The 26,339-nt window shown below is 43.0% G+C and overlaps 7 protein-coding genes across 7 annotated transcripts; 3 read left to right on the top strand and 4 right to left on the bottom strand.

Annotated features, from left to right (window-relative positions):
- Positions 1-1,301: 1,301 nt before the first annotated feature.
- Positions 1,302-3,774, top strand: K441DRAFT_551901 (uncharacterized protein; the record flags this gene model as incomplete). Its single annotated transcript, XM_067643122.1, has 3 exons — positions 1,302-1,412; positions 1,636-1,702; positions 1,760-3,774. 3 exons carry the CDS (start codon positions 1,302-1,304, stop codon positions 3,772-3,774), a joined length of 2,193 nt encoding a protein of 730 aa, XP_067505944.1.
- A 988-nt stretch (positions 3,775-4,762) lies between these two features.
- On the top strand, positions 4,763-7,171 carry K441DRAFT_47039 (uncharacterized protein). The gene is made up of 2 exons (XM_067641856.1): positions 4,763-6,613; positions 6,731-7,171. The coding sequence occupies exons 1-2, from the start codon at positions 4,862-4,864 to the stop codon at positions 6,908-6,910; spliced, it is 1,932 nt and encodes a 643-aa protein (XP_067505945.1). The 5' UTR covers positions 4,763-4,861; the 3' UTR covers positions 6,911-7,171.
- A 145-nt stretch (positions 7,172-7,316) lies between these two features.
- K441DRAFT_47057 (uncharacterized protein) lies at positions 7,317-8,034 on the bottom strand. The gene is made up of 2 exons (XM_067641860.1): positions 8,008-8,034; positions 7,317-7,959 (listed from the first exon to the last, which is right to left on the bottom strand). The coding sequence occupies exon 2, from the start codon at positions 7,879-7,881 to the stop codon at positions 7,432-7,434; it is 450 nt and encodes a 149-aa protein (XP_067505946.1). The 5' UTR covers positions 7,882-7,959; positions 8,008-8,034; the 3' UTR covers positions 7,317-7,431.
- Positions 8,035-8,994: 960 nt separating this feature from the next.
- On the bottom strand, positions 8,995-9,336 carry K441DRAFT_552161 (palmitoyltransferase; the record flags this gene model as incomplete). The annotated part of the gene is made up of 1 exon (XM_067643131.1): positions 8,995-9,336. A coding segment is annotated over one exon (342 nt), but the record flags the coding sequence as incomplete, so codon positions are not given.
- A 107-nt stretch (positions 9,337-9,443) lies between these two features.
- K441DRAFT_47055 (uncharacterized protein) lies at positions 9,444-13,901 on the bottom strand. Its single transcript, XM_067641859.1, has 8 exons — positions 13,410-13,901; positions 13,077-13,356; positions 12,704-13,021; positions 12,473-12,632; positions 12,381-12,422; positions 12,207-12,278; positions 9,667-12,152; positions 9,444-9,598 (listed from the first exon to the last, which is right to left on the bottom strand). The coding sequence occupies exons 1-8, from the start codon at positions 13,742-13,744 to the stop codon at positions 9,551-9,553; spliced, it is 3,741 nt and encodes a 1,246-aa protein (XP_067505948.1). The 5' UTR covers positions 13,745-13,901; the 3' UTR covers positions 9,444-9,550.
- Positions 13,902-14,279: 378 nt separating this feature from the next.
- Positions 14,280-17,335, bottom strand: K441DRAFT_607538 (uncharacterized protein; the record flags this gene model as incomplete). Its single annotated transcript, XM_067645443.1, has 8 exons — positions 17,218-17,335; positions 16,360-17,167; positions 16,293-16,298; positions 15,744-16,231; positions 15,644-15,679; positions 15,432-15,580; positions 15,027-15,363; positions 14,280-14,915 (listed from the first exon to the last, which is right to left on the bottom strand). Exons 1-8 carry the CDS (start codon positions 17,293-17,295, stop codon positions 14,280-14,282), a joined length of 2,538 nt encoding a protein of 845 aa, XP_067505949.1. The 5' UTR covers positions 17,296-17,335.
- A 108-nt stretch (positions 17,336-17,443) lies between these two features.
- K441DRAFT_657107 (uncharacterized protein) lies at positions 17,444-18,882 on the top strand. The gene has a single exon (XM_067648121.1). It carries the CDS (start codon positions 17,620-17,622, stop codon positions 18,595-18,597), a length of 978 nt encoding a protein of 325 aa, XP_067505950.1. The 5' UTR covers positions 17,444-17,619; the 3' UTR covers positions 18,598-18,882.
- The last annotated feature ends 7,457 nt before the right edge of the window (positions 18,883-26,339 follow it).

Raw genomic sequence — 26,339 nt, forward strand, 5'->3', positions numbered from 1 at the left:
GGGAATTGTTCTATGGGGTCGCCCCTTTTCCGTTTCCATTAGGACACGTATGAAATTCCTAAATCTGGGAGGGACATGTTTGTGTTGGCCTGTCATGATCGTGGGTGAAAAAACGATCTCGTTATAAGGAGGCTGAGCCTTAGAGGAAAGGGGAAAGATTAGTAGTCGAAATAGAGTCTTCTCTTAAACTGACCAGCCACTGAAGTGTTCTTGACCGGAGAACTGTACAAACGTCTACTAGCTGCACCTCTTACTTGGCGGCTGAAGTTACTACGATAGCATCATGTCTAGGCATCTTGGACTGTTTATCGTGTTTTATTATCACTCTGAACAAGCGCCATTGCAGGATTTAGAGTACAAAAATGCTTAGCTATCCGTGCTGTCGCCATTCTAAGAGCATTTTGGGTACATCTCCGTACGAGCCAATTCACAGATGGCTACATTTTATTTGAGTGTCGGTCCTTTTAGCGTTATGATAAAATCACTCACTGCATTATCATGNAGCTTCGTTGCTGAACAGCTTCGAGCGTCGACAATCGGCGCGAAATCTTCAATGGCCTTTACAAGCCTCCAACTATCCAACTTACGTTGGATCAGGTTCGTCGCCCTTACGATTATATAGACCCTCCCGTTCTAGATAAGTTAGAGCAAATGGCAGAGCAGCTGCGTACGGCGGGAAGAATCCGTAATGTTATAAATATTCGCAATTTTATTGAGCTTCCAGGTGAGGAAGTAGAGGATTCAACTAAGGATCTTATTGAGCACGTAGCAGAGCTCTACGCAGGGCCTAATCGCGATGCAGAAATAGATAACGACGAATCTGAACAACCTTAAATTAAGCTTAATAAGGCCTTACAGGCCTTATAAAAGTTTCGTTTATATTAGGAATAACAAGAAGACGGTAAGAGAGACTTACTTATAAGCCTTATAAGGCACGAAACGTCGAATCCAAGGCGATGAAATTGCAACACCAAACAGACGTCGATTATGACCATTTTTGGTGTAGCTGATCGCACCATTTCGGCCTGCTAGATATATAAATATCATTACCTAATTTTAATTTTGGGTGCATCTGACATACAAATATTGAATACAACGATACCCTTGGTATGACGATACGGTTGGCCGTACAACTCGTATCGTACTAACTAGTTTTTACTGTATACAGACGGGCGCCCTTTCGTTTGCCGGTTTAAGCTTGAACCCCTCTCTTGGCTCGTCGAAAAGCCAACGACACCGCGAACACCGCACTACGCACTACGCACTACCGCCGGATAATAAACTCGTCGCCCACTATGGACATGGACAATCACAGCCCTCCGCCAAATTCCCTGTCTTTTGCTCAAGACACACCGCCACGATCTGACGTCGATGAAATCCTTCGCCGGAAACGGAAAGCCAGAGAATACAAGGTGCGTCAGCTTAAGTTTCCAAGCCGTCGAAAGTTAAACCATCGCTTTCTCAAACTCTGCATGTTAGCCATTGCTCCACTGGATGCTTTTTCTCGGATGCGAGGCTTATCTACCACCATCAGCACCGTCATTCTTCTGAGAGCCCATCCTCGACCTCTACAAGCTTCCTACTTCATTGAGCATTACTTCCATAACATACCACTAACAACTATCTCGAACCAAGGCTTGCTATCCTTGCAGACAGCGCAAGGTAAAATGCGATCAATCAGTGCCTTGCAAGACATGCATTGGTGAGTGCTTCATCGCCAAAAGAAATGCCCGGTTGCAGACCACTAATCTTTCCGAAGTCAGAGAACATCCCGAACTATGTACATACCACCCCCCAGCCGAGACACACCCTCCTGCCAAACGCGCAAGCCTTGGGGTTGGGCACAACGGAGGTGACTTTTCAAATGGCATGGTACACATTCATGGAGGGACTGTCACTCTCCCTCGAGAGGATTGGGATCGGATATGCGCAAAGCTCCAGAGTGCAGAGAAATCCCTAGCAGATTTGAAGAACTCGATTACCACAGTTTCTGAGGTGTCTCCTAATGCTCCTTCAAATGGATACTCGCCTGCGACTGCGACTAACACCCCACTTGCTGCGGCTGCTCCTCTCGACAACGAACAACGACATGTTCGCATACAAGGGATACACACCAAGAACGATCTTACTGGACAGACGATACATCTTGGGCCTAGCTCCGTGCCTGCATTGGTGATGGCATTAGGCCGTGGTGACACCCAGTGGCCTGGTATACAGGATCTCTTGGGGAAGAAGAGCATATTACCCGTGTTTGGCCTGGACAATGAGAGTGCTACCTACCCTTTCGTAGATCTTTGGGGGCTGCCACATGGGTCCATATCGCGAGCGGTCGAGCTGTCCAACGCATTACCAAATGACTCTGAGTGTTTGAGCTTCTTCCGGTGTTATCGAGAGACCGCGCACATCGTTTATCCTGCAGTTGCGGATATTGACCAATTCGAATCAGATCTTCTTTTGTTTCTCATTAATCGCGCTAGTGCTCAATCCAACCAAGCCAATAGTGGAGTGACAGAGGAAGTCATCTACGGCAAAAACTTGCAATGGATTGGTTTGCTATTTGCGCTTTTAGCGTCCGGATGCCAATGCTCAGCTTTGCCGCGGAAGGAACGGGAATTGACTTCTCAGGTTTATATTTGCTGCAGTTTCGAATGCCTCCGTTTCACGAACTTCCTTTCACACGCCACATTGGAAAGCATTCAGACACTACTGATCCTGGGAAATGTCATTTCGAACAATATGAATGCTGGAGTGGCCTGGTCGCTCATGGGACTTACCGTTCGTCTGTCGCAGACGCTAGGCCTGCACCGAGTCTGCCCTCCATCTGTGGCTCCCCAGGTTAAAGCCATCCGAAGCAAGATCTGGTGGGCTCTTCTCTGGCAGGATAGTCTACTCTCAATCTCCTATGACAGAGCTTCTTCCACCACCACGATCGACCATACTGTTCCATTAAGCCAAGCTTCAACTCCCGGAACAAGGACTTATGTTGAATGCATGTACCGCCTTTGCAAAGTGGGTCTTGACATCGTTCGCGAACGGCAGTCGCCTCAGAACTCCAACGATGCTTTGATGCGGATTACCGAGCATCGGAATCAGCTTCAGGATATCATGTTCGATGCCGCTGACTACCTCAAAGACTCCCGGAGATGTCGATCAATGAGGGACCAATTAGAACACTGGGCTTTGTACCTTCACGTCTCATATATTACATCAGAGCTCTGCCGCCCCGCGATCAGTCCTAGCACTGCAGCGTTTGATTTGTCAAAGACCCTGCGGAAGACCTGTATCGACAGCCTGGCTAACACGGTAGAAGCATTTCTCGGTCTCCAGAACATGACGCCTTTCGCGACTCGATCTTGGGCTTCTGTACACCGGTCATTAAGCTCGGCTTTGCTCCTTGGCCTCCTAGGCGAACCATCAAGAAATGAACGAGTCCGGACACTATTGAGCAATTTGGTCTCCGTCCTTTCAGATATTACTTCCAACGTTGATCCCGCTGAGCTCTCGGCGCCAATCACAAGATCGATTGCTGCACTACAAAAGCTCATCAATGTTCAGGACTCCAGAGCGCAAAGCCGTAGAGCAGAAGATGCCTCGGCGACGATGACTCAGACTTCTCCAACGACTGCAAGCTATACACTAGATGATCTCAATGATGCTCTAGCCTTCGATGATTCGTCTTTCATGGCGCAGTCTCCTCTAAATGGGTTGGACCTGGATGCGTCGCCATATGCTTTGATGGACTCCATCATATGGGGTGCGAAGAAGACTCCATGAAATCCATGCGCAGACAGCTGTACTACGTATAATCTTAAGCTCATCCGTCGAGGAACTCTTCGATTAGTGTCACTACTCAGAAAGGGCGATGCGGTTTCATGATTAAGGGGCGGTGGCGGGACTAATTATTGAAGTATTGATATACTGGCAGACTAGGGTTGTGACGGCATTGCAAGTGAGCAGGTGCTGTAAAAGCAGACTCTTCCAGGTCTTGTGAGTGTGAGGCGGAAGTTTGACCGAGCTGATTCTAATTTGATTCGTTCAGTGATTCACTGATATATAATCTCGCTTGTTTGAAGGAAAGCGGAATATAAAAGGGCAAAAGAAAAGGATCCTGCGAGGATCACACAGCGAACCTGCAAAAAGACTATCTCGCCGAAGAGAGATAGTTGTCACACGGGGACGCAGGTGTATGGTGTGTCCATAAGGTGGAGCCGTCACGAAGAACGAATCTATATACTAGCGAGGCTATCACGTGATCGCAGGAAGCTCCTGTGGATGTCCGCCTACCCCCCTACCAACAATGGTAGAAAACATCTAAAGGGCATTTTACTTTAGGTGACTTACTGCCACACTCAATGCTGCTCAACGGTTTTCATGGATTACGAGACATCCTAGTCTGGATAGGACATTTTTGTTAACTTCGCCGCCACCCGACCAACCGATATGATGAGAGAATATATTTAAATAATATATATGTTTAAACCCCTCCGGCGCTTTCTCAGCCGGCCACTTTCTGCCATTTCCTTCCGCATTTGCTGTTTTGATATCGAAATTCCTGAATTTCCTTTCTCACACATTCTGACAGTGATTGACATTTGCGTCTCAAGCCAAAACCACGAGCCCTGTAGCTTACACGAATCTTGAACTGGCGGCCCGATTTAGCCATTAACTGCCGTTTCTATTCTAACCACTCAGCCGTTTCAAATCTGGCACTTGGCTCTTGGTCTTTTTTTTTTGGCAGCTAGTTCTTCACCTCACATGGCAATACTTCACATTTGAAGCCATCCAGAAGCTCGGATATTGCTCTAAATATAACTTCAATCGGAGAGCATTCATAGTTTGGTATTCCGGACCTGCTACCGTCATGGCAACTCGAAGTCCTGGCCAAAAAACGCGCAAACCCGTCGACTACATCGAGATAGCATCAAAGCGCAAGCAGCCAGAGCGTGTTGTCAACACCAGAGGATTGCATTCTACTTCAGATCTGCCGGCAGGCGCAACTTCTGGTTCATGCGGGATTGCTCCCCTAACAAAAGAATCACGCTTGGGCAAGACGCAAACTATTGAAAGTAGGCAATTGCAGTCGGGCAAACAAATCTCTAACCCTACGACGGCCCAAGAATACGAACAGCGTGGCTCGAGGATTACGAGGTCTACTGGTACTATTCAAAACAGTGGCATGTTAGACGAGGAAGACAGGCCGCCGACAGCTGTATACTTGTTCAAACGTACTTTCGATGAAGTCCAAGCACAATCACTAACGAATGTCGCCTTTAACGGACTTTCACAACCTGATGGAATTCACAAATTCCCAAGCAAGAACCAAACAAATACTTCACACTCTAGCGTGACCGGGCAGCATAGCACAAACCTTCAAGATGCAGCTTCACAGCCAGAAGCCGCTCACAAAAGGTCGACACAACGGGCTAGCAAAAGGGCAGTATCTGATCTCACCACAAGCCCCCAAAACGCTGCGACTAAAGACAAAATGGTAGATACTCGAGCCGACTTCACTCCACCTAGTTCGGTTCACAAAGACGCAGCAACGCAGGAAGCTGCGTCCCTCCAACTTGAACTGCCGACTCGCTCAGTCCCGATTGACACCCTCACAGTTAACCACACCGTCCCGCTTGCCACAGCAATATCTACCCCTCCTCCGTTCGATCTCATATATGGCGAAGCAGAGCACCAACTTCACTACTTTGTCTCTGTCTCCTCGCGCAAATCTCAAATACCGAGCCTCCGCACATATTACCGTGACTTGTTTATCAATGCGACCACGGATCTCAGCGATGAAATTCGGGTGAACCTCCTTATAATATGCTTGGCTTACAAGACTCGGGATGCTATTCTTGCATTCCTGAGCTTAATAAACGAGGACTATTCCTGGGCTCCAGTTCTGGCGGAGTTGGTAGAAGAGAAAGGACGGGATAGCACAGGGCTAGCTGGGAGTGTGGGTCAAAGCATCCACACAAGCAAAGAAGCCAGGCCCTCCGCAGCTACCAGCAACAAGGCCGACAAGACCGCATCCAAACCAGCAGAGACAGCACCAGCCAAGTCATCTCTACCAATCAAATCTCAAACGCACGCTGCACACACCCCAAACCGCCTCCCAACCTCCACTAAACACCCTCCACAACCTAGAACCCAACCGGCAGTCCTCTCACCCGCTCCATCTACTCCACCCACTCCGCAAGCCCGCCACCCAGCCTCTCCCACCACCCCCTTCTTCATTCTCCCCACCCTCCCGCTCGCCTACCCCTCGCTGGCTCTCTACATCTGGGCCCTCTTCGCCCCGATCCCGTCCCTGACTCTCAGCACCTTCCTCGCCCACCCCAGCACGCCGCTCCTTTCGCTCTCTGCGCCCCTGCTCGCCCGCGCCCGCGCCGACTTCGCCGCCCGCTGGCCGTCCGGCCGCCCCGGCATGCAGCGACTCTGGACGCACCTCTCGGCCGGCCGGGAGATGTTGGCCGGGTGGGCGGGGCAGGAGGTCCGGGCGAGTAGGGGGGCGGGCGGGTTCAGGGATGGTGGGAGGAGGAGAGTGGGTGGGACGGGGTATGCGAGGGAGGAGGTCGAGGGGTGGTTGGAGGCGTTTTTGTGGGGGAGGGGGGAGGGGGTCCAGTTGGACGGGAGGGGGGAGAGGGAGAGGGCGAAGAGGGTGGGGTGGAGGGAGGAGTTGGTGAGGGTGAGGTGGATTGAGGGGAAGGTTGGTGAGAGGGAGGGAGATGCTGAGGGGGGGAGGGGGGGGGGGGAGGGGGTGGGGTGGAGGGAGGAGTTGGTGAGGGTGAGGTGGATTGAGGGGAAGGTTGGTGAGAGGGAGGGAGATGCTGAGAATGATGTAGAGGCGGAGGAAGAGGCTGAAACAGATACTGAGGCGGATGGAGATGGGGATGTCGTGATGGCTGTTGGATAGGGGGCTGGGGGAGAATCTAGGATGAAATGATGAGATGTGCGTCTCATGCATCGAGCAACTAGTTATCGAGTTCCAGGGCTCAAGCCTCAAAGCCACGTCGAGAACCTGCAAGTTTCAGGTACAAAGTCGGTGGCTAGTCCCTTTCTTACTTTGGCGCAGTGCCAACTATGAAATTCTTAAATGGCGACTTTTTTGTATATGCCTTAGAGGCGCAACGCTCAACCAACCGGCCAGCTCATTAAGGGCCTCAGTTACACTATCACACAGTAACGCTTTGTCCTTTTTGGCGTAGCCCTCTACTTGTGGTTATTAAGAGTCATCTAAAACGCGGAATAAGCCCTGTTAGGAGTTGTGGCGCCGTCTGGTTATGGTTCGTATAAGCTCTGTGGTAAACGTCTGAAAGGTAGCGGCCACATCTGCCGGGATATTATTCGGTCCTTTTGCCCTCCAGGCTGCGCCGGCATTGAGGGTAGAGATACTACGATAGTCACGGGCGTGGACTATAGAGTATTAGCTTGCGGCTATATAAACTGACACATACTAAGAAACAATATTTGATCGGCAGTTAGTCCGTAAAGACTAATTAGAACATCCTCGTCATCTCGTTGGTGGGTGGCATAAAGCATTGCATCGGTAATCGCATCACCCTCATCGGCGGCTATATTACCCTTATTAATTTTGATACTTCCTTGCTCAGTAACGTTCCGCAGGACATCTCGGCGATGGACATCGGTAGATCTGTGCCTAATACTGTGATATCCTTCAATATCTGTAGTGAGGATTTCGACACGATCTTGGAGATCAGCGATTTGGGCATGGTGGTCGGCCATTTGGGTATCAATGTTCGTCATCCAATCCTCCAACCTCTTGATCCTCTCCTTCATGTCGTATCTATCCTCCAGGGGGTCCCGGCCTGCTTGATTCCCATAGGTGTTCCTCTCTCCGGCCGCTCCGTATTCCGCGCTTCCCATGGCTCTTTTCAGTGTTCTCTCGGCAACAGTGCTGATGTCCTCGTTTGATTGTACCTCGACGCATTCAATATCATCGGGCTATAAACAAGTTAGAAAAGACGCCAAGTGGAAAAGACAGTTTCTTACCTCTGCTGGGGGGCTGGAGATTGATAGTTTCTGCGGGGTGCTGGGGATTAGTTCTTATTAGTATTAACTTTTAGTAGTCTATGAGTCATACAGGTTATTATAAAAACACACACAGATTATTCGCGAAACAGTAGATTTTCCCAAACCGGCGAACTACGAACCGTGGTTTCTCCCGTTGATGCAAACCCCAACCTCTTGGCAAATTCGGCTTTTTGATTCTCGATATCCAAACCTTCTACTTCAACCCGACTCACGCCCTATATCTTAAGAGCAGCTTGCCTCAGAAGTGAAGTCTATATATGCTGGACTTACAATGGTAGAGACAAAATGTATTCATGCGGATAGAGCTCAGGCTTTTGCCCCTCCTGAAACCGAAGGAGATCCCAATTCTAAATTAGCAAATGATCACTGGCAAGCATTGATTGCTCTACACCGAGGCAGGAGGCTGTCGAGTATTACAACCCACGGTTGTGGCAGCATTCGTCGAATCTTCTCCTTCCTCTTCCACATATGCAACATCCGACCAGCATTCAATACTCTCCAAAAATCCATCATCAAAACCTTCGGCTTCATCCCTTCGAACCCTGTTGTAGACTTCTTGAATTCATTTAACGCTTCCCATTTATTCAATCTTTTGCCGTCTTCATTGCTGATTCCTTGCAACGCACACAACATTGGAGTTGCACCCCTCTTGTTGAATTGGTATATTGAAAAATTGCCGACCAGTTTTTCTAGCTTCTGAACAAAGTCAACAGGGTTTTCGGAGGAGCAGAGGCAATGGAGCACGGAGTTGCCTTCGTTGTCTGTCAGGCTGGGGTTTGCGCCGCTGTCGAGCAGCGAGTTGAAAAGTTCGATGGGCGCCTTTTCGACAGCATGGTGTAGTGCTGTTTTCCATTTGGTATCAGTTCGATTAACATACCATTTAAGGTTATTAGCTAGGTTGGGGGCTTTCCGTATCGCTGAAAGCAAACATTCTACTACGGCAGTGTTTCCAGCTCGTGCGGCATTGTGCAAAGCTGTCTTGCCATACTTGTCCTCTTTGCATATTGAATCTTCAATATTTTCGACCAGCGAAAGCACCATAGCAGGATTTCCCTTCTTAGCCGCCAAATGGAGAGGTAGCTGTCCCTGATCATCCTCAGCTTCTCGATCAGCGCCATGATGGAGGAGGACCTTAAGCAAATCTATACACGAATTTGATGATCTGCAAGCATGATGCAGAGCTGTCTGTCTGCTCATATCGAGCGCATATACCGTGGCTCCAGTCTCTAGAAACTCTTCGACGATCTCGGTCCAACCCCCAAGGGCTGCCTCGTGCAGAGGTCTCATCCCAGTATCCGATTTCGCTTCTACATCTGCCCCCTCTGCGAAGAGTAACCGCACGATATCCCTTGTTCCGCTAGATGCTGCAGCATGTAGAGCAGTTCTTCCACGGAAGTCCGGTTTGTTCACGCTGGCCCCGTACTCTAATAAGACTCGAATCGTCGGCAAAGATTCACTCTTGCAAGCCAAGAAAAGAGCGCTCTTTCCGGATAGATCTTGGTCAGTTGAAGGTGAGGCGAGAAATTGGACAATCCGGGAATAACCCTGTCTAGCGGCCCAGTGAATCGGTTTTCTCCCTCTGCTATCCGTGGCGGACTTCCGAGCTCGGAAACGTACTAGTAGCTCTACAACCTCCAATTCGCCGCTCTGGGCTCCGAAGTGCAATGCCGATGGTTCGTTCTTGTATTCTTCATTAGAATCAGCCCCGTATTTCAAGAGCAGCTCTGTGATATTCACGTCCGCTTTCTTGGCCGCCAGTCGTAAACTTGCACCGAATCGAATATTTGACTTTTGGCCACCTAAGCTAAAACGTTCCAGTAAGTCCCTCAGAATTTCCGGTCGTTTTGCTTCTACCGCACTCTCTAATGCTGATTGGGCTTGACCAGCGTCTATGTGGGGTACGAGAAGAACATATATGAAGTTGGTCTTGCCAAATTGCACAGCGGAATTCAGGAGATCGCTTTGGCGACGTCGAAATTCCTCATGATTCATTTCCTCCATCATACGGTCTAATTCGCGCTTGAGTTCTCTATCGTCTTCAGCGGTATCAAGGATATAAGTCGCCGGAACATCTGTTGGTTTGATGTTTGTGAGCTTTTCCAGCTTACTCGAAAATTTCTTGTTTCCGGTCCATACGGCGTAATCCATTGCGTTCTTCTTGTTCTCGTCATAAGCTGTGAGGTCGTAACCCCAACGCTGAAGCAATTGAATTGACTCAAACGCCGCATTCGCTGCTGCATATCTTACCTCCATTGAAAGCACACTACTTCGCTTTTCCTTTTTAGCAGCCGCTAACGTGGGAAGGAAGTGTTCGAGGTTGAAACGTAGGTTAAATGCTGCAAGTACGCAAGGCAAAGATGGCTTTGACCTCGGAAGATAATTTTTCCCAGCCAGCTTCAGAAGCAATGGCTGAAATTGACGGTTCTTCCAAAGCTCTTCTACTAGACTTTGTAGTTCCAGCGCGGATTCACGAGCTTCTCGGAGGTGTTCAGACCAATTGGTAATAGCGTAGTCTAGGACCTCAATGGGTGGTATATGAGTTCTGTCACTGTAACGAAAGTGAACATTCCCCCTTCTCGGTAGGCATAGAATGACGAGACAAGCTCCCCCCAGATATCGCTGAACATAGTGCATTAGACCTTCGCTTAAAAGATAAGATTGGATAGACTCTTTCAAAGATGGGTGAATAAGTGCAACAAGGCCGCCTCGAATGGTAAGAAGGCCAAAAAGTTCCGAATCTAGCCAGGTTTGAAGGTTAAGCCGTCTGGTGTCGTCAAGGTCCGACATATCTTTCAAAGCGGGATCAGCCACAGTTTTACGATGCAGCCAGAGCTGGAATTGTGAAGGCTTGCTCGACGATGTTGTGCTGGCGTTGGATTGATCCTCCCTCTGAAAACTTTCACTCGCAGCTAAAAAATTGGAGAGCTCCTCGACAGTTAGGGGACGAGATGCAATAGCGACGAAGCACAATGCTAACAGAGCCACTGGATCACGCTCTCGCGCCAAGAATGAAAGGGTCCAGTTGTAAATCTCTTGTATCCGGGAGAGGTCGCTTATATTAGACGAGCTCCGCTCCTCAAAAATTTGAAGAAAACTATTGACGCAACCTAGGTTCGGAAGACTGGCGGCAATCTTTGTTATGAGGGTGATCCATAAATATGTATTCGAGTGCGTCTTCTGGAAGAGATGTTCTATTTTTTGGATTCTGGATGGTGGAAGCCGTTGCTGTTTGGTGAGAGAATCCAGTTGTCTACAGACAAAAGAGTCAATGTCTTCAAGAAAACCATCGCCAGAGGCAATCCAGAGTATTTCGGCATCAATCACGTGCTCCTTCAATCTAATCTCCAATGCTGGATCTTGGCGGTATGTCAGGCATATTTTGGTCCCATCAATCTTCCGGATGTGATCGAGCAGTCGTAGTACCAAAGATAAAGACATATCGTCACATTCATCCAACCCATCAATTACAAAATAGCTCCCAGGCACCTCGGTGTCTCTTAGAATCGCTACTAGTATTCCGATCAGATCATCAACATCAAAAGGTGATTTCGGCTTCTGTGGATGTTCTAGTTCGCTAGTAAGAACCCAGGCTGTAGGCTTGTCATCATCATCACTCGAATCTGGTACAGTCCATCGTCGCGCAGTATTCATATGATATGTTGACTGAGGCTCCTGTGCTTCTTTTATTGGCCACCTTGCCTCTTCTCCTCTGTCGATGTGGCTGAAGATCTTCTCATCAGGAAAATGACGCACAAGGGAGGTATTAACTTCGAGGAGCTGTTGTAGGAACTGATGAAGCATCTCCCTTCCCGCTTGTTTGACGTCTGCCTGGATGTTAAAGAAAAAGTGTAGAATATAGGGTCCTGCCGTAGCGTCGTCTTCACGGTTTATGCGGTCTTGAAGATATTCCACGAGATAGTTTGCGATGACAGACTTGCCAGAACCTGGGGGGCCCTTCACGACTATAAATGTCTTATATTTGCGCCAACTATCAAACTCTGGAGCATTGATAACCCACTCACAAGTTCCGAAGGATCTTGGGGGAACTTGTTTTCGGCCCATGACAGGCGCAGTGAGCATCCTTTTAAGGTGGCGGAGTTTTTCTTTGTTAGATAACGTTAGTAAATATTAGAAAATCCCTGTTAAATGGAATATACTTGACTGCGTAATTAGTGAAATTGCTGAGGATGCCATCGTGGCCGAGAGGTCAACATCTGGATCGAAGCTTCCTATGGTGTCAGTTAGTTTTAGCACTTCACTCGGGCTTGAATTAAATGTGCAACCTTGGGTTGTCAAAATTTTCTTGTCCAATCCAAGAGTAGGTAATATACCGGATGACTGGAGTATGTCATTCGACGATCGATGTATCGGTCCTGGACAATTAATTGAGTAGCTAATCTATAGATAGGTTGTAAGAACGTACGAAATTCTAGGTTACGGGTTAGAATCACTCGCAAAGCTCGAGTGACTTGCACATAGCCGTTTTCAAAAGCATTCTGAAACTTGCACATGGTGATGTGATTCCCATGCAAGAACCCAACCTCTTCGGAAGGGTGGTAGAGTGCATTGTCACGTTGAGTGACCTAAATCATTTGTGAGTTTTCTCTGATTGTTATAAAAATGGTTGTTGCAAAGAAGTCGCTTTAGGACCTACCAATGTAGCCAATCCACCAGCGACCATTTCCTGTGTTTCATAAAACGAGTAAATCGATACACGGCTCTGTTCAAGATTTTCGTCGAAGGATAATAGTAAGTGGTTGAAGTAATCAGTGTGACTAGCAGCGTTGTCTATCTCCCCTCTGGGATCGCTTGAATGGGAGACAACAGCTTTGATCCTACTGACCACGTTGGCCCACCCTAATGTAGAGCGAGCATGATGCGGCGTCCCGAGGAAAATAATGCCTATCGTAGAATCATTGATAGCGGCTTCTAGCGGTTCAATATCTCTCTTGCTTTTGGAGATAACAAGGGACTATATAGCTGAATTATTACTACTTGCTAGGAGAGCAAGACCGAGGTATACATACAGCTTTTACCAGAAGCCCGCCAAGGCTATGAGCCACCCAGATAATCGGTCGATTGATTTCTTGTTCGGAATGACGAACCTTTGTCATGGCATCGAGTAGATTCTCCGCAATGGTGTCGGCAAACAAAGGATTAGGAAAAGATCCGACTGGAGCCTCATAGCCAAATGAGAAAACTCGCGCATGAGGGAAATCCTCGGGAATTAGGTGTTTGGGCCATAGCACATTTCCAGATCGCCAAGTCGAAAGAGCATCCCCGTTCAGACCATGGACAAATATAATACTAGCCCCAGCATCAGCCGGCAAATTCGCAGAAACAGATATATGGCATCGTACTCGCAGTCATGTTGTTTATCGCCTTCGAAAAGCTCATAAAGCTTGCTAGTTCCGATAGTGATTAAGGGGGTCGGCTCCTCTACTTCTCTTTCTGCCTTTGTATCAGGGATTTCTAGAGCGGGGACATCCGGTAGAACGATATCGTCATATTCGTCGAACACTGATCCCGCTCCAAGAATTTCCACATCTATCGTGCCTTGAGAACCCAGCGGTTCGGTAAAGAGCCGTGATTCATGCTTATCTTCTGTCCGTTCCTCATTGAAGATCGACGAGGCTTGCGCGAGCTCTGCGAGCGCCGATCCCTGATCGTCGAAGGACATAAGAAGCGTTCGCATCCACCCCTGAAAGGTATAGAGGACGGTGGTCTTTATAACACATATAGTAGGTATTACGTGAGAACAGGCATCACAGAAACGAAGAATTTGCCCATGCGGCTGGTGGGGCGATGGCTTCCTTCCTCAGCCGCACCACATGATCCGTGCGCATCACGCCTTGTCATTGCCAGGTTTACTTCGCCTCGTCAGTGAGGCCTTACAACCTGAACCAGATGCCTATCGAGCAGTAGTGAGATACGATACTACGAACTTTACACTTCAGAAAATAAGTGCATTACGCACATCCAGCGTAATTTTCTTGTATAGTAGCTGCTAGTACGGCTTTTCTTTCTAAGGTAACTGGTCTGACAGTTATTCGTGCTTTGGGATTCGTCTTCTATACAATGCACTATGGAGAAAATATGGTATTCAAAGTGTTAGGATTACGGACATACAATATCACTTACCAAGGTTACTTTGATTACGCTGCTCTATCAACAAGTGCATGGATCCGAATTTCACAAACAACCCTTCTCTGCCATAGTCATCGCTTAGTCTATTTAACCCCCCTATAATTGCTCGAGTCAAAGATATGTCTCCATTCCTTCTCCATCCCGGGCTGAAGCTTCCTTCCAAAAAGCCTATACGGATCCACATAATTATCCTCAAAAAACCTATACGAACCCGTATCATTATCCCCCATATACTGATAGGGAGCCATATGCTTTCTAAACAGCTCTAGCATTATGTTCCGCTCTTTAAAGTACTGCCATTCATCCTTCCCAGGAGCCGCACACATTGCATATACCAGCAACACGGATGCGATCCCCGTCGCCAACGCTGTCGCCACTGACGACCCTGATACCGAGTCTTGAGATTGTTTGAAATAACTTGGTCCGTCGGCGTTGATACCTTCACCCAGGATCATCAAATCTCCTGATTTCCGTGATTCCGCGCGTCGCCTTCCACGACTATCCGCTGCACAGACGCTGATTGTTGAGTTAAAATCGGCCGGGTATACGGCCCCTGTGTAATGGGGCTCGTCAGAAGTGGAGCAGAAGATTAGAGCGCGGTTTCTGTTTGACAAGCTTGTGGCGTTGATGATAGCATTTCTGAGATCTTCGGAGTAATGGTCGAAGGTCCAGCTCAGGTTCATCACGTCTACGCCAGCCTCACTGGCGGCCTTCATAGCCTACATAGATGAATAAAAAATATTAGTTTAGATTTGTCGCGATAGAAATGACATTTAGTTTCTTTTATGAGCTGGAGGGAGTGCCGGAAACTCAAAGCGATGTGAACTGACCTCAATAGCCCTTTTAGGATCCATTCCTTCCCTCAAAGAGCTCACTCTGAAGACATATAATTCGCAATATGGGTTTATTTTCCGAATAAGAGATGCCATGTGTGTTCCATGTGCATGTGCGGCCGTGAACCAGGGTAGAAGCTTGCCATCAACTCTGCTCGCGTACGAAACACCATGCTTGATGTTTTCGGAGATAGTATCCTGCCATTTGTCAATGCCATTGTCGATGATGGCGATTTTGATCCTTCGCTGTGGTAGCCGCAACTCGGGCTTAAGTGTTTCCTTTTTCTCCATTGATTCCAGGAACTTATGGATACTTGCGAAGGTTCCAAAAAAGCTGCATGTCCGAGAGATTAGTATTCGCGTGATTTTGATGGTATATACATATCAATGCAAAACACATACCGTTCGCTCGCAGTCTTGTCTTCGGATGTCATATAAGAGATTGGCCGATGCGCCTCCTCGACAGTTACGTAGGTTCTAATATTGTTCCTTCTGATGCGTCCATTTACCCTATCAACAAGAGTTTGGCGTGCCTGAGTTTTCCCTTTTCCCTAAAGTTAATGACCGCTGTAAGTATAGGTACATTTTTGGGGCGCTTACAAGTCGCAACTTACATCGGTGTCAACAATGATGATATGCACTTCCTCTAGCTAGGTTCAAAGTCAACAACGGATAGGTAATTGGAGCATAATGGCTCGGGGGTGCACAACTGACGTGTGGGAAATGTCCAGAGTTCAAAAAACCATCTTCGCTTGTCCAGTGGAATAAAGCGCCCCAATTGCAACTTGAATAAAGCCACAGTTTCCTTAAATGGGCACCGTAGCGCTTCAGAGCATCAAGGTCGAGATCGTATTTGTACCAATTTAATTTCTCAACCTTGAACACGTCAACTAAAACAGCGATGACTCTGTCGCTGATGGGATGGAAAGGGTTATCCCATGCATTTAGATTTACGATTCTTTTAACGCCAAACCCTCCTTCCTCCTTCCTTTTGCGTAGTTTATTCAGAAGCTTAGCAATTTCTGCCGCGCCTTCTTGATGCAATGCTTTGGACATGTCAGGCAATTGGACACGGATAAGTACGCTATCAAAATCGAGGCCCTTTTTCGGCTGAAAAGTATCAACGAATTGAGCGAAATTGCATTTTCTATGAGCCGCATCTTGATAGTCGAAGTCGGATAAGTCCAGCTCATGAAGTTTACCTATATCGTGGACCCGACGTTTAGTACATGGTTAAGCCCGCAGAGAGTGAGGGAAACCTACGCTCGTCTAGGAGTAAGGTTAGCGTCTGCCCATGTTCACCTATTCTTTCGCTGGATATTAAACATACCACCAGTTCTATAAAGAGCCTGATCGACCTTTGCAGCTTGATCCAAATTCCTGAAAATAAGGTCCTTCAGTTTCTCCCTTAGTTTCTGCAATTCAGGCTCCAATCTTCTGGTTCGAGCAACGATACTTTCTGCGTAACGGCAGGGCGGTCCCCAAGGAAGTTTTGCAATGGATTCATTGGACTCGCAGAGGGTATTAGGATCGTATTCAGCTATCCACTCAACTATTGCATGGCGAGCTTCTATGGGCGGCCAGAAACTGTCATCGTTCCGCGAAAAGTACTCGATTGCCGCGTGCAAAGGCGTATCTTTTGATGAATGCCAGCGTTCGTATAGAAGCCTCGGCTCGAAACTAACCAGTATCTTCGTTGTTTCCAAATCAGCTTTTCGGACCGCGATAATAAGCGGCGTTTTATCGTCGTGTCTTGCGGAAACAGCTTCAAATAGGTCATCTGGTTTGTCTGCATGCTTCGACTTGATGATGTTTAGAAGCTGTTGGACCACCTCAGGGCACCACATGTCAGCAGCGTAGTGAAGAGCATGGCCCTGCTTCCAGACTGGTGCTGTGCTTCCATCGTCTCTCAGATACGGTGCAAAATATTCGTTCTTGTTCAGTATATCCAGAGAGATCTTGAGCCATTTCTTTTCCGCATCTTCTTGTTTCTCCTTTACTGCATTATATTTGTTCAGTAGCGCTTGTCCGAAGCAGTATTCCACATACTCTTCTTCCTCCTGTATCACGCTTAGTAGATGCTCGTAAACGCTTTCAGAACCAGACGTTCCCAGTAGGTTGATGAAATCTGCTGCTTCCTATTCTCAGGGTTAGCGCGAAGGCGGCCAGCCGAGACTAGGGTTCACACCGTCCTGATGTCGCCGCCAAGTAATTCCACGACCCGCTCTTCTTCCCCCATCTTCACTGCGGCCTCGAGCAGATCCATCTCTACCCTCACAGTAGTGTTCGCAAAGCTTGCACAATGGCACCTCAGCGCCGGTTAGGCAGATTTCCAGCCTTGCCGGAGCGCGCGATCTTTTCAATACTCTACAGCCCCTAAGTCATTTCACCATCCCGGTCTCGACCATGGCGGCAAGCCACAAGCCTCAGCCTTGTCCAACTTGCCAGGGCAAGAGCCCCACCACCTTCGATTGACATGCATACGTAGGCTGTATACCTTTAGCCCGGCAGGCAGGATTCTCTTCCTATAATTTTTCCGCCCATTTCCCTTCATAACTAATCCATCTTCAGGCTAGACGACATAGACAGTATGGACGAACTCGACCTCCTCGCCGACACCCTTCAATCAGACCGGCAACAAGACGATCTCGACCTCGAGCTCATTCAGGACCCCAGCCTAACAGGCACCGCGCGTGAAGAGTTGCTCGAAGCCCTTCATGAGCATGAAGCATCCGGATTCCGTATTACAGTGCGTCAAAAATACGTTGTCCACGGGACATATACTGGAGGCGACACCAACCAGCCCGCCAGCCTTATTGTCCTCCAGTTCGAGCTGCGCAGCACAGCCACGAACCAGCACCGCCGATTCCGACACCTCGATGTATCCATGCAATTCGTGACAGACCCAAAACAAACTCCGGCCCTGGATCCGTTCATCAAATCTTTTGCGCCTGCGCAGAAAGGCGTCATTTACCTTCTACCGACCTCGGTACTCCAGCAACAGGAGTCGACACTGGGCGCATCTGTGGACGTACAGCAGCCGCCTGTGCCATTGGGATTGAACTTGTCTGCGGAGAAAAAGAAGGCGGAAGAGTGGAAGCAGATTAGAAGGGTGACAATATTGGCGCTGGCGACAAAGACCCAAGATAGAGGAGGAGGGAGGCTAGGCGAGGATAAGGTGCAGTGGATTTTGACTGAGAATGAGAAGCAGAAGGCCATACCTGATACTTTTGCTGTGGGGGTGGTTGTTAGAAGGAGCGGGGATTCCAAGTTCAAGGTCGTATTTGATCTAAAGGCTAAAGTCGATTTCTGGTATGGAGCAGAGGCCCTTTGGCAGAAGGTTAAGGATAAAGTCTCATTTTCGGGCGTGAGCGAAGCCTCGAAAGTTTTCGACCCGACTGTCCAGGGTTCCGCACCGAACAACACGGATCTTAATAACTTGAAGTCTTTCGTGGAGGGAAATGAATTGGATAAGCTTGTGTTTGTTCACCTGCCAGAGGAGGTTACGCCAGTTTTATTTTATTCAGATGGGTTGTTTTTTCTTCCTCACGCAACTTCTAGAAGCTAACAAAGATTTGGAAAGGACCGAGCCCGCAAAAGTCAGCTGAAGATGTTGAATGATGAAAACCAGCGATGTGGCCAGACATAATTAGGCATCTAACTTGAGGTTTGTTTCTTGGAGTGTTCATAAAGTAATAGGATGCTTTGAGGTTGATTCATTAGACACGGGCTGCTAATCAATGAGGGTGATGCATGTAACAACATATTTTGATGATAGGACTTACGATAAACGGAATGAAATCGGTGTCGGGAAGAAATGTTCTTGTGGAATAGCCTAACAATTATGGCGAGGCAATGCTACTAAAGTTACGCCTTAGCTAGGTGATGAGTAAAAGAATTCTATAAGGACTATCCTTCGCGGCCTACTCCGGCTAGATAAACATAATATAGAAGTAAATAATTACCACCTAATACGAATACACAAAACATAATAGTAGGAAGCTCAAAATTAAAAAAGACTTAAAATTAAAAAAGACTTAAAATACGTTATAACGTTTATAATACGATTACGTAACACGTAAGATATTAAGGAACTTTAACCGCCGGTTAAAGTTGTCTAATTAGTTAGATCCGCCTTTGTAACGGAACCTTGTAGCAAGAACTACGATGGGCTTATTATTGGGCTAGGTATATAGGAAATGCAAGTATAAAAGTCAACAACGTAATAATAACTGGTGGAGTAATTGCCTAATAGATTAACTCTAATTATATTCTAAGAATTACTACAAGAAAGGAACTATCTAGGTAGGGATTAAGGGTCCTTAAATATACAACCGTACTCCTATAAAATCCTTCTTATATATAATATATATATACTCTATCTACTCTATTATAGATTATATAGATTATATAGATTATATAGATTATATTATATAACCTTAGTTACTATTNCTNATTATATAGTTCTATCGGNTCTATCCTAGACNNTNCCTANATTAACTAACTAGCTTCTTNTANCTCTTNTCTAAGTAGTTATAATATTATACTTAAAGCGTCCGTAACACTATCTCCCTCCTCTTTATCTTTGTCCTTAAAGATCTAAAATATCTCTAAGTTATTTACTAGAGGTGTAATATCTATCTAATTAATTTAGTTAATATTATTGCTTATTATACCTAAAGCAATTTCTTCTTCCTTAACTGCTCGTCGTGCTCGCACTATTGCTGCAATATTATCTCTTAGTAAGATTATACTGTCTCTATATTCTTATTATTTAAAAGAGGGGTTAGTTTATATTATGTTAGCGAACCTATCTTTACAATAACCGTTTTCTTATTTAAAGTGCACTAAAGTAAATATTTATTTGTCCTATAACGTTCGCTCCGTCTCTAATACTAAATATACATAACCTATTACTCTTAATAGTTATCTAGTTCCCTAATTAATTTATTTTAGGGTTTTATATTTAATCTACTGCTATATAGCTAGATAATAAACTGTCTATTGCTTTTGCTAAATTATACTAATCTTAGGACGCTAAATAGGAGGCTGCTAATACTTAGCAACGGGCTCTTAAGTCTTATTTAGCGGCGTCTACTTAACTAATCCGTCTTAAGAAGGTATATAAGAAGGTTTATTTTAAGAAGTAGAAACTTATAAAATAAGGTTTATAGGAACTAGGTAATAAAAGAACGGATTCTCTTCTAATAGAGAAGGAAATAGATCTAAGTAGCTCGGCAACTGCTCTTCTTAGGTCCCCCTTAGGTAACTCATTCTTTAGTAATCCTTCTTTATTAATACTGCCTAACCTAATCTCTTTTAATACTCCTATACCTTTTTTATAGCGTTTTTTAAATTCTCTAGTAGCTCCTAGGTAGTCTTAGTGTAGCCTATCTACTTAACCTTATACTATATTTTGTTATTAATGTCCTTATAATTAACGATCTTTAAAACTTACTATTTATCTTCTTCTTATCCTTTATATATATCTGCTTTATAGACCGGTGGCTTAATATTCCTATATACTGGCTCTAGTATTATAATATGCTATACGGGGTAGATCTTTATTTTAGCTAGTAGGTTTAACTTAAACGTAACCAGTGAAATTCTTTATATAATTTTAAAAGGTCCTAGTCTAACGTGGTCTAACTTCTTACTTAGTCGTCAACTTTTAAATTTTTTATATAGTAGCTATACTTTATCTCCCTCCTTAAGATCTAGTCCCTTAGATCTCTTAGCATTATAGTACTTTTTTATTCTCTTTTATACTTTCTTTACTAATTCTATAAGGTCTATATAAAGATTTATTAACGTCTTTATTCTTTCTTTAGCTGTACTACTCATTTTCTTTACTTACCGTAGTAATAACGATATTCTTAGCTTATATCTATAATTTGCCTTAAATAGTAATATGCCTATTCCTTCTTAAGGTGTTGCATTATATGCAAACTATATAACTAGTAATAATAATACCCAATTATTTTGTATATAATTGATATAATGCCTTAGATACTACTCTAGTGTCTAATTTAATCTTTTCGTTTAACCGTCTATCAATAGATAATATACGGTAGAAGTTACTACTTAAACTCCTTACTCCGCTAAGAATACTTTCTAAAATACTACTATAAATCTTAGATCTCTATCTAATATAATCTTACTTAGTGCTCTATATCTTATAAATACTTCTTTAATATAGATTCTAGCAACATCTTCCGCTAAGATTTCTTCTATATATGCTATAAAGTATCCCCACTTTATAAGCTTATCTACTATTACTAAGATTATGTTATAATCTTATCCGGTAATAGGATCTTTTAATTTTAGTAATTTAATAATAAAGTCCTATAATATGACCTCCTATGGTCTCTCTAGTATTTTAATAGGTTATAGCCCTCTATATAGCTTATGCCTNNTTAGTTTATTTCTTTAGNAATNTAGATANTTCTTTATNACNTTTNTNNNNATNNTNNAGATTNNNTTAATAATATACTCCTTCTAAAGTCTTAATACTAAGCCCGTAGCTCTATTATATCCTTAAGTTAGTCCCTTATAGAAGTCTTCTATAAACTACTCTGCTATACTTCTTAGGATATACTTTACTTCTTAATTTTTGTATATATCTATCTGTGGTTCTTTTAGCTATACTTCTAGAATTCTTTATGCCTAAAAGCTTTCCGGTATCTTATAAACTTTCTCTAGTTTATTATCTTCTTAAGTTGCTATAATTTTTAAATAATTATACCTAATTAATCCGTCTATATCTTTTCGCAGTAAAGCCCCTAATGGCTTTTTATTATTTTATAGTTTAGCTTTATAGCTTAAAGTATCTGCCCGTATATTATCTGTACTCTTAGTATACTAAATCTTAAAATAGTATTCTGTAAGTATCTCTGCCTATCTAACCTATCTTTAGTTAAGTTCCTTTATTATTAGAAATCCTATTAGGTTCTTATAATCTATCTTAACTATAAATAGTTTCTCTATACCTTATAAGAATACTCTCTATTTCTTTAATGCTATAACTATACCTAATAACTCCTTGTTATAGATATTATAGTTTAACTTCAGTAGTATTATCTTCCGACTATAGTATACTACTGGGTACCATCTATCTTAATACCTTTATATAAAGTATACCCCTAGTATATAATCTAATGCATCCGTCTCTATAACCGTCTTTAGTCCTAGTTAATAGATCTTAAAAACTGGCTCCTAGGTAAACAATTCTTTAACTTTCTTAAAGAGTTTTCTTTACTCCTTTCCCTATACCTATAGTTCTTCTTTCTTTATTAACCGCGTAAATAGCTTAATATCCTTTAACTACTGCGCTATAAACCTTCTACAGTAATTACAAAACCCTAAAAATAATTTTAACTGTATAATATTCTCTAGTTCCTACTAATTTACTATAGCCTTAATCTTCTTTGGATTTATACTAAGTTAGCCTAATTTAATAATAAATTTAATAAAATCGGTCTTCCTAGTAAAGAACTCGCATTTTTTAATTGCTACTAGCATCTGTTCTTCTTATAGTCTCTTTAAAACCTATTTAATATATTCCCTATATTCTTCCTTAGTTATTAAGTAGATAATAATATTGTTAAAATATACCATAACAAATTCATTTAAGTATTCTCCTAATATATTATTAATACGCTTCTAGAATATTGCTAATGCGTTTATAAGCCCAAATTATATAACTAATAGTTTATATAGTCCTTCCTTTAACCTAAAGGCTGCCTTCTATTTATTGCCTTTCTTAATCCTAATCTAATGGTACGCCCATCTTAGATTTATCTTTATAAAGATTTGCGCATTGCCTATCCTGTCTTAAATTTCGCTAATTAAGGGTAAAGAATACCTATCCTTCCTAGTAATGCTATTTAACTATCTATAGTTAATATACAGCCTTAGTTTACTATTTTTCTTTAGTATAAATAGTACTAGATAACCCGCTAATAACTATAATGGTCTAATGTATCCCTTTTATAGATTTTCCTAGATAAACTCTTTTAACGCTCTACCTTCTTCTTTAGTAAGCTTATAGATTGGAAAGAACTTTAAACTTATTCCTAGTTTTAACTCTATCTTATAGTCCTATACTATATACTCTAATAGCTTTTTACTTTCTGGTGACTATAGTTTCTTGCCGTATTTATGGTATCTCTTTAGTATATAACTTAAGCCTTACTTAGTTTCTTTATATATTGCTCCGACTTAGTACTATACTATTTTAGCTTATTATTATATTTTACGGCGTTAAATATCTCTAATATCGACCTAACCTGTAATCTAATTAATCTTTAGATTATATTCCTATAACCAAGGCATGCCTAATACTGCCTCGTCCCGTCCTAATAGTAGGATATTAAAAGACATCTTAATTTGTCTTCCTTTAATAGTTATCTAAATAGGTCCTATTTTAAGATTAATAATCCCTCCTCCGTAGGCTATTAGATCTCCTAAAATTATAACTAATAGGTAAGGTTGCTCCTTTTATCTATAAGGTAATCCTATTTTTTTTAACTACTGCTAGTAAGATATAGTTTCGCGTTACTCTACTATCTATTAGTGCTTTAAACTGCTAATCTTGCTAATTAACTTATAAATTTAGGTGCTGTTCTTAAATTTCTTTAAGGGTTTAAGGCTCTACCACTGGCTCCCTTTAGTCCCGTAGGCCTCTACTTTTTCTAACTATTAGCTGCTTAATTCTAGTGTACTTGGCTTACTCTTTAGCTAATGCCTAGTTTACTTTTTATCTTTAATATACTATAGATATATATTTTCTAGGTATTCCCACCACTATTATCCGTCTAAGTATTCTTCCATAAGGAATCTTTTTAGTTAAAGTACTAAACTTCCTTCCTTTTAGCCCTCTGCTGGATGCCATCTATATATATATTTAGTATTCCTATACTATTACTTATTTATTATCCAGTATATCCTTATAGGGTATTTCTAATTCTTTTCTTTTAGATTCTTATATATCTTGTATATGTCGTCTATATACGTAATCTATAATAACGTATAGTATGCTAGGTGCTTTAGGTTAACTTTTAACTTATTTTTATCTTTAAGTTTAAACCTCTATCGTACTAATCTAAATGTTATAACTTTATTTATAGGTACTAAAATGCGTCTCTTATTTCTCTAGTTCTCTAAACGCTCCTCTAGATCCTTTAACGTTATAATTAAGGCTCCTTTAATATAAGTTATAGCCTTTTCCGTAATTGGGTGGTCCTAGATAACTTTTTTATCTAACTATATATAGAAATCTTCCCACTTATTATTATGCCTTTACCTATACTACTTTTAGTACAGCTACTAGAGTGTATATAGTCTGTCCGTAAGGAAGTATCTTCTTATTACTGCGTTATAATAGCTCTTTATATATCATTCTTTAAATTTAGTTAGGATCCCTAGATCCTCTTTATCTTCTAGTTTAGTAAGCCACTTAGTTCTTAGTATGCCTACTCTTAGCCTATTAGTGATTCTTTATACTAGTGCTCTATCCTTTATACGTCTTAATATACTAGATTTCTTATCTAGTTTCTGTTCTTACTATGCGATAATTCTTTACCTAAACTCTTCTATAGTTTCTTTTAGTTTATATCTCGCGCTCTAATCCTTAAAGTTGTCTTACTTTTTAATCCTAGTATTAACTTTTCGATCTTTAGTCCGAATACTTTATTTAACTAGTAAATCCTCTAGGTTTATGTATTCGTCTCCTAGTCTAATTACTATTTATGCCTTAGATTCTCTAATCTGTAAAGAAGCTCCTTACCTCTTGCTTATAGGTGTCCTGATTTATACTCTAAATTCTTAACCCCTTAGGTTCTTTAATCCTAAGCTTGCTTCTGACTTAAGCTTAGCTCCAGCCTTAGTTTAACTAGGCTTACTTGGTGTCCTTATCTCGTCTTAAGAGTCTTAAATCTCACTTATCTTGTCTTAAAAATCTTGTGCTTATAGGAACTTCTATCCCAAGCTCATTCGTATGTCTTTAAACTAAGCTACTACTCTACTTTATCGGTTATCGTCCGTTATAGGTCCTTAAGCTTACCTTATCTTATCTTAAGAGTTTTAGTTATCTCTTATCTCGCTATAAGAATCTTAAGCCTTTGGCCTTTTACCTTTATTAAGTGCCAAAGTGGTTCGCTGTCCTATTTCTCTTACGTCTTGTAAAGCGATAGATATCGTATCTAGTAGGGGTTTGATCCCTACTAATATTCCCTATTCTATAGTAGAATTATCCTCTGCCTCTAGTATAATATTTCTAAGGTCTACTCGCTCCTAGTAAGCGGCCTTTGTTGCCTTATCGTTATAAAATATTTCGCCTAGGTTAAATTTATTGTCCTTAATATCCGATCTGCGAACTGATTTATTAGTTCCTCTATATCTTATAGGTGCTGGCTCTTATAGCTAATAGCTTACGCTATACTTAGCGTCCTTATAAATTTGGTATGTGTTATTATAATAAAACGCAAAACTCTTAATTAAATATTCTTTTGTCCCTTATAGCATATTGTTATCCCTTTATACGTATATATCGTCTGCTAGTCTTATGCCCTTTACTACGTGGTGACTCTGCTTACTTCTATAGTCTTTAATATAGTAACCCTGTTTTCTGCAATTTATATAAGCTCCTTCTTTAAACCATTTTTCTTGCTATAGAGTCCGCCTAAATGTCTTCTACTGTTAAGATCCCTAATTTGGCCTCTGCTCCTTAGACCTTTAATCACTTAATCCTTGTCCTTTAGGTTTCTATAGTTTCTTACTCTAACTCTTATAGGCTTCTTTGGTACTACTTAGGTCTATTAGCTCCGCGCCATACCATAGTTTTTAACTTGGCTTTTATTATTGCGTACTCTACGCCTTATATAACTATAAAACTCTATCCTAGCCTCTCTTAGCCTGTTCCCTTTAGTAGATCTAATTATTAATCTTAATTACTTAATCTATTAGTTCCTTTAGGGTGTCCGCATCTTCTATTAGGATAATTACGTCCTAGACTTTAGCCTTAAGTCCTTATTTATACTGTGCTATAAGCGCCCTATTATTCCACTCTACTTATATTACTAGTGTCTGGAACTATGTTATATACTTAATTACTAAAGTTTATTGCATAAGGTTCTAGAGTTTTCTTTCCACTATAGTTATTTCTTCTAGGTCTCTAAATATCTGCGTAAGTTATTCTATAAATCCTTCCTAACTTAAGAATATAAATCGCACGTCTTGGTTAGTGGTCGTTATTCCGTTTACCTATATCTCCGTAAGATAAGGTTTGAACTACTTAAGTGCTTTTCCTAA

This window comes from Cenococcum geophilum (genome assembly GCF_001692895.1).
Source record: "Cenococcum geophilum 1.58 unplaced genomic scaffold K441scaffold_13, whole genome shotgun sequence".
NCBI classification, from domain to species: Eukaryota; Fungi; Ascomycota; class Dothideomycetes; order Gloniales; family Gloniaceae; genus Cenococcum; species Cenococcum geophilum.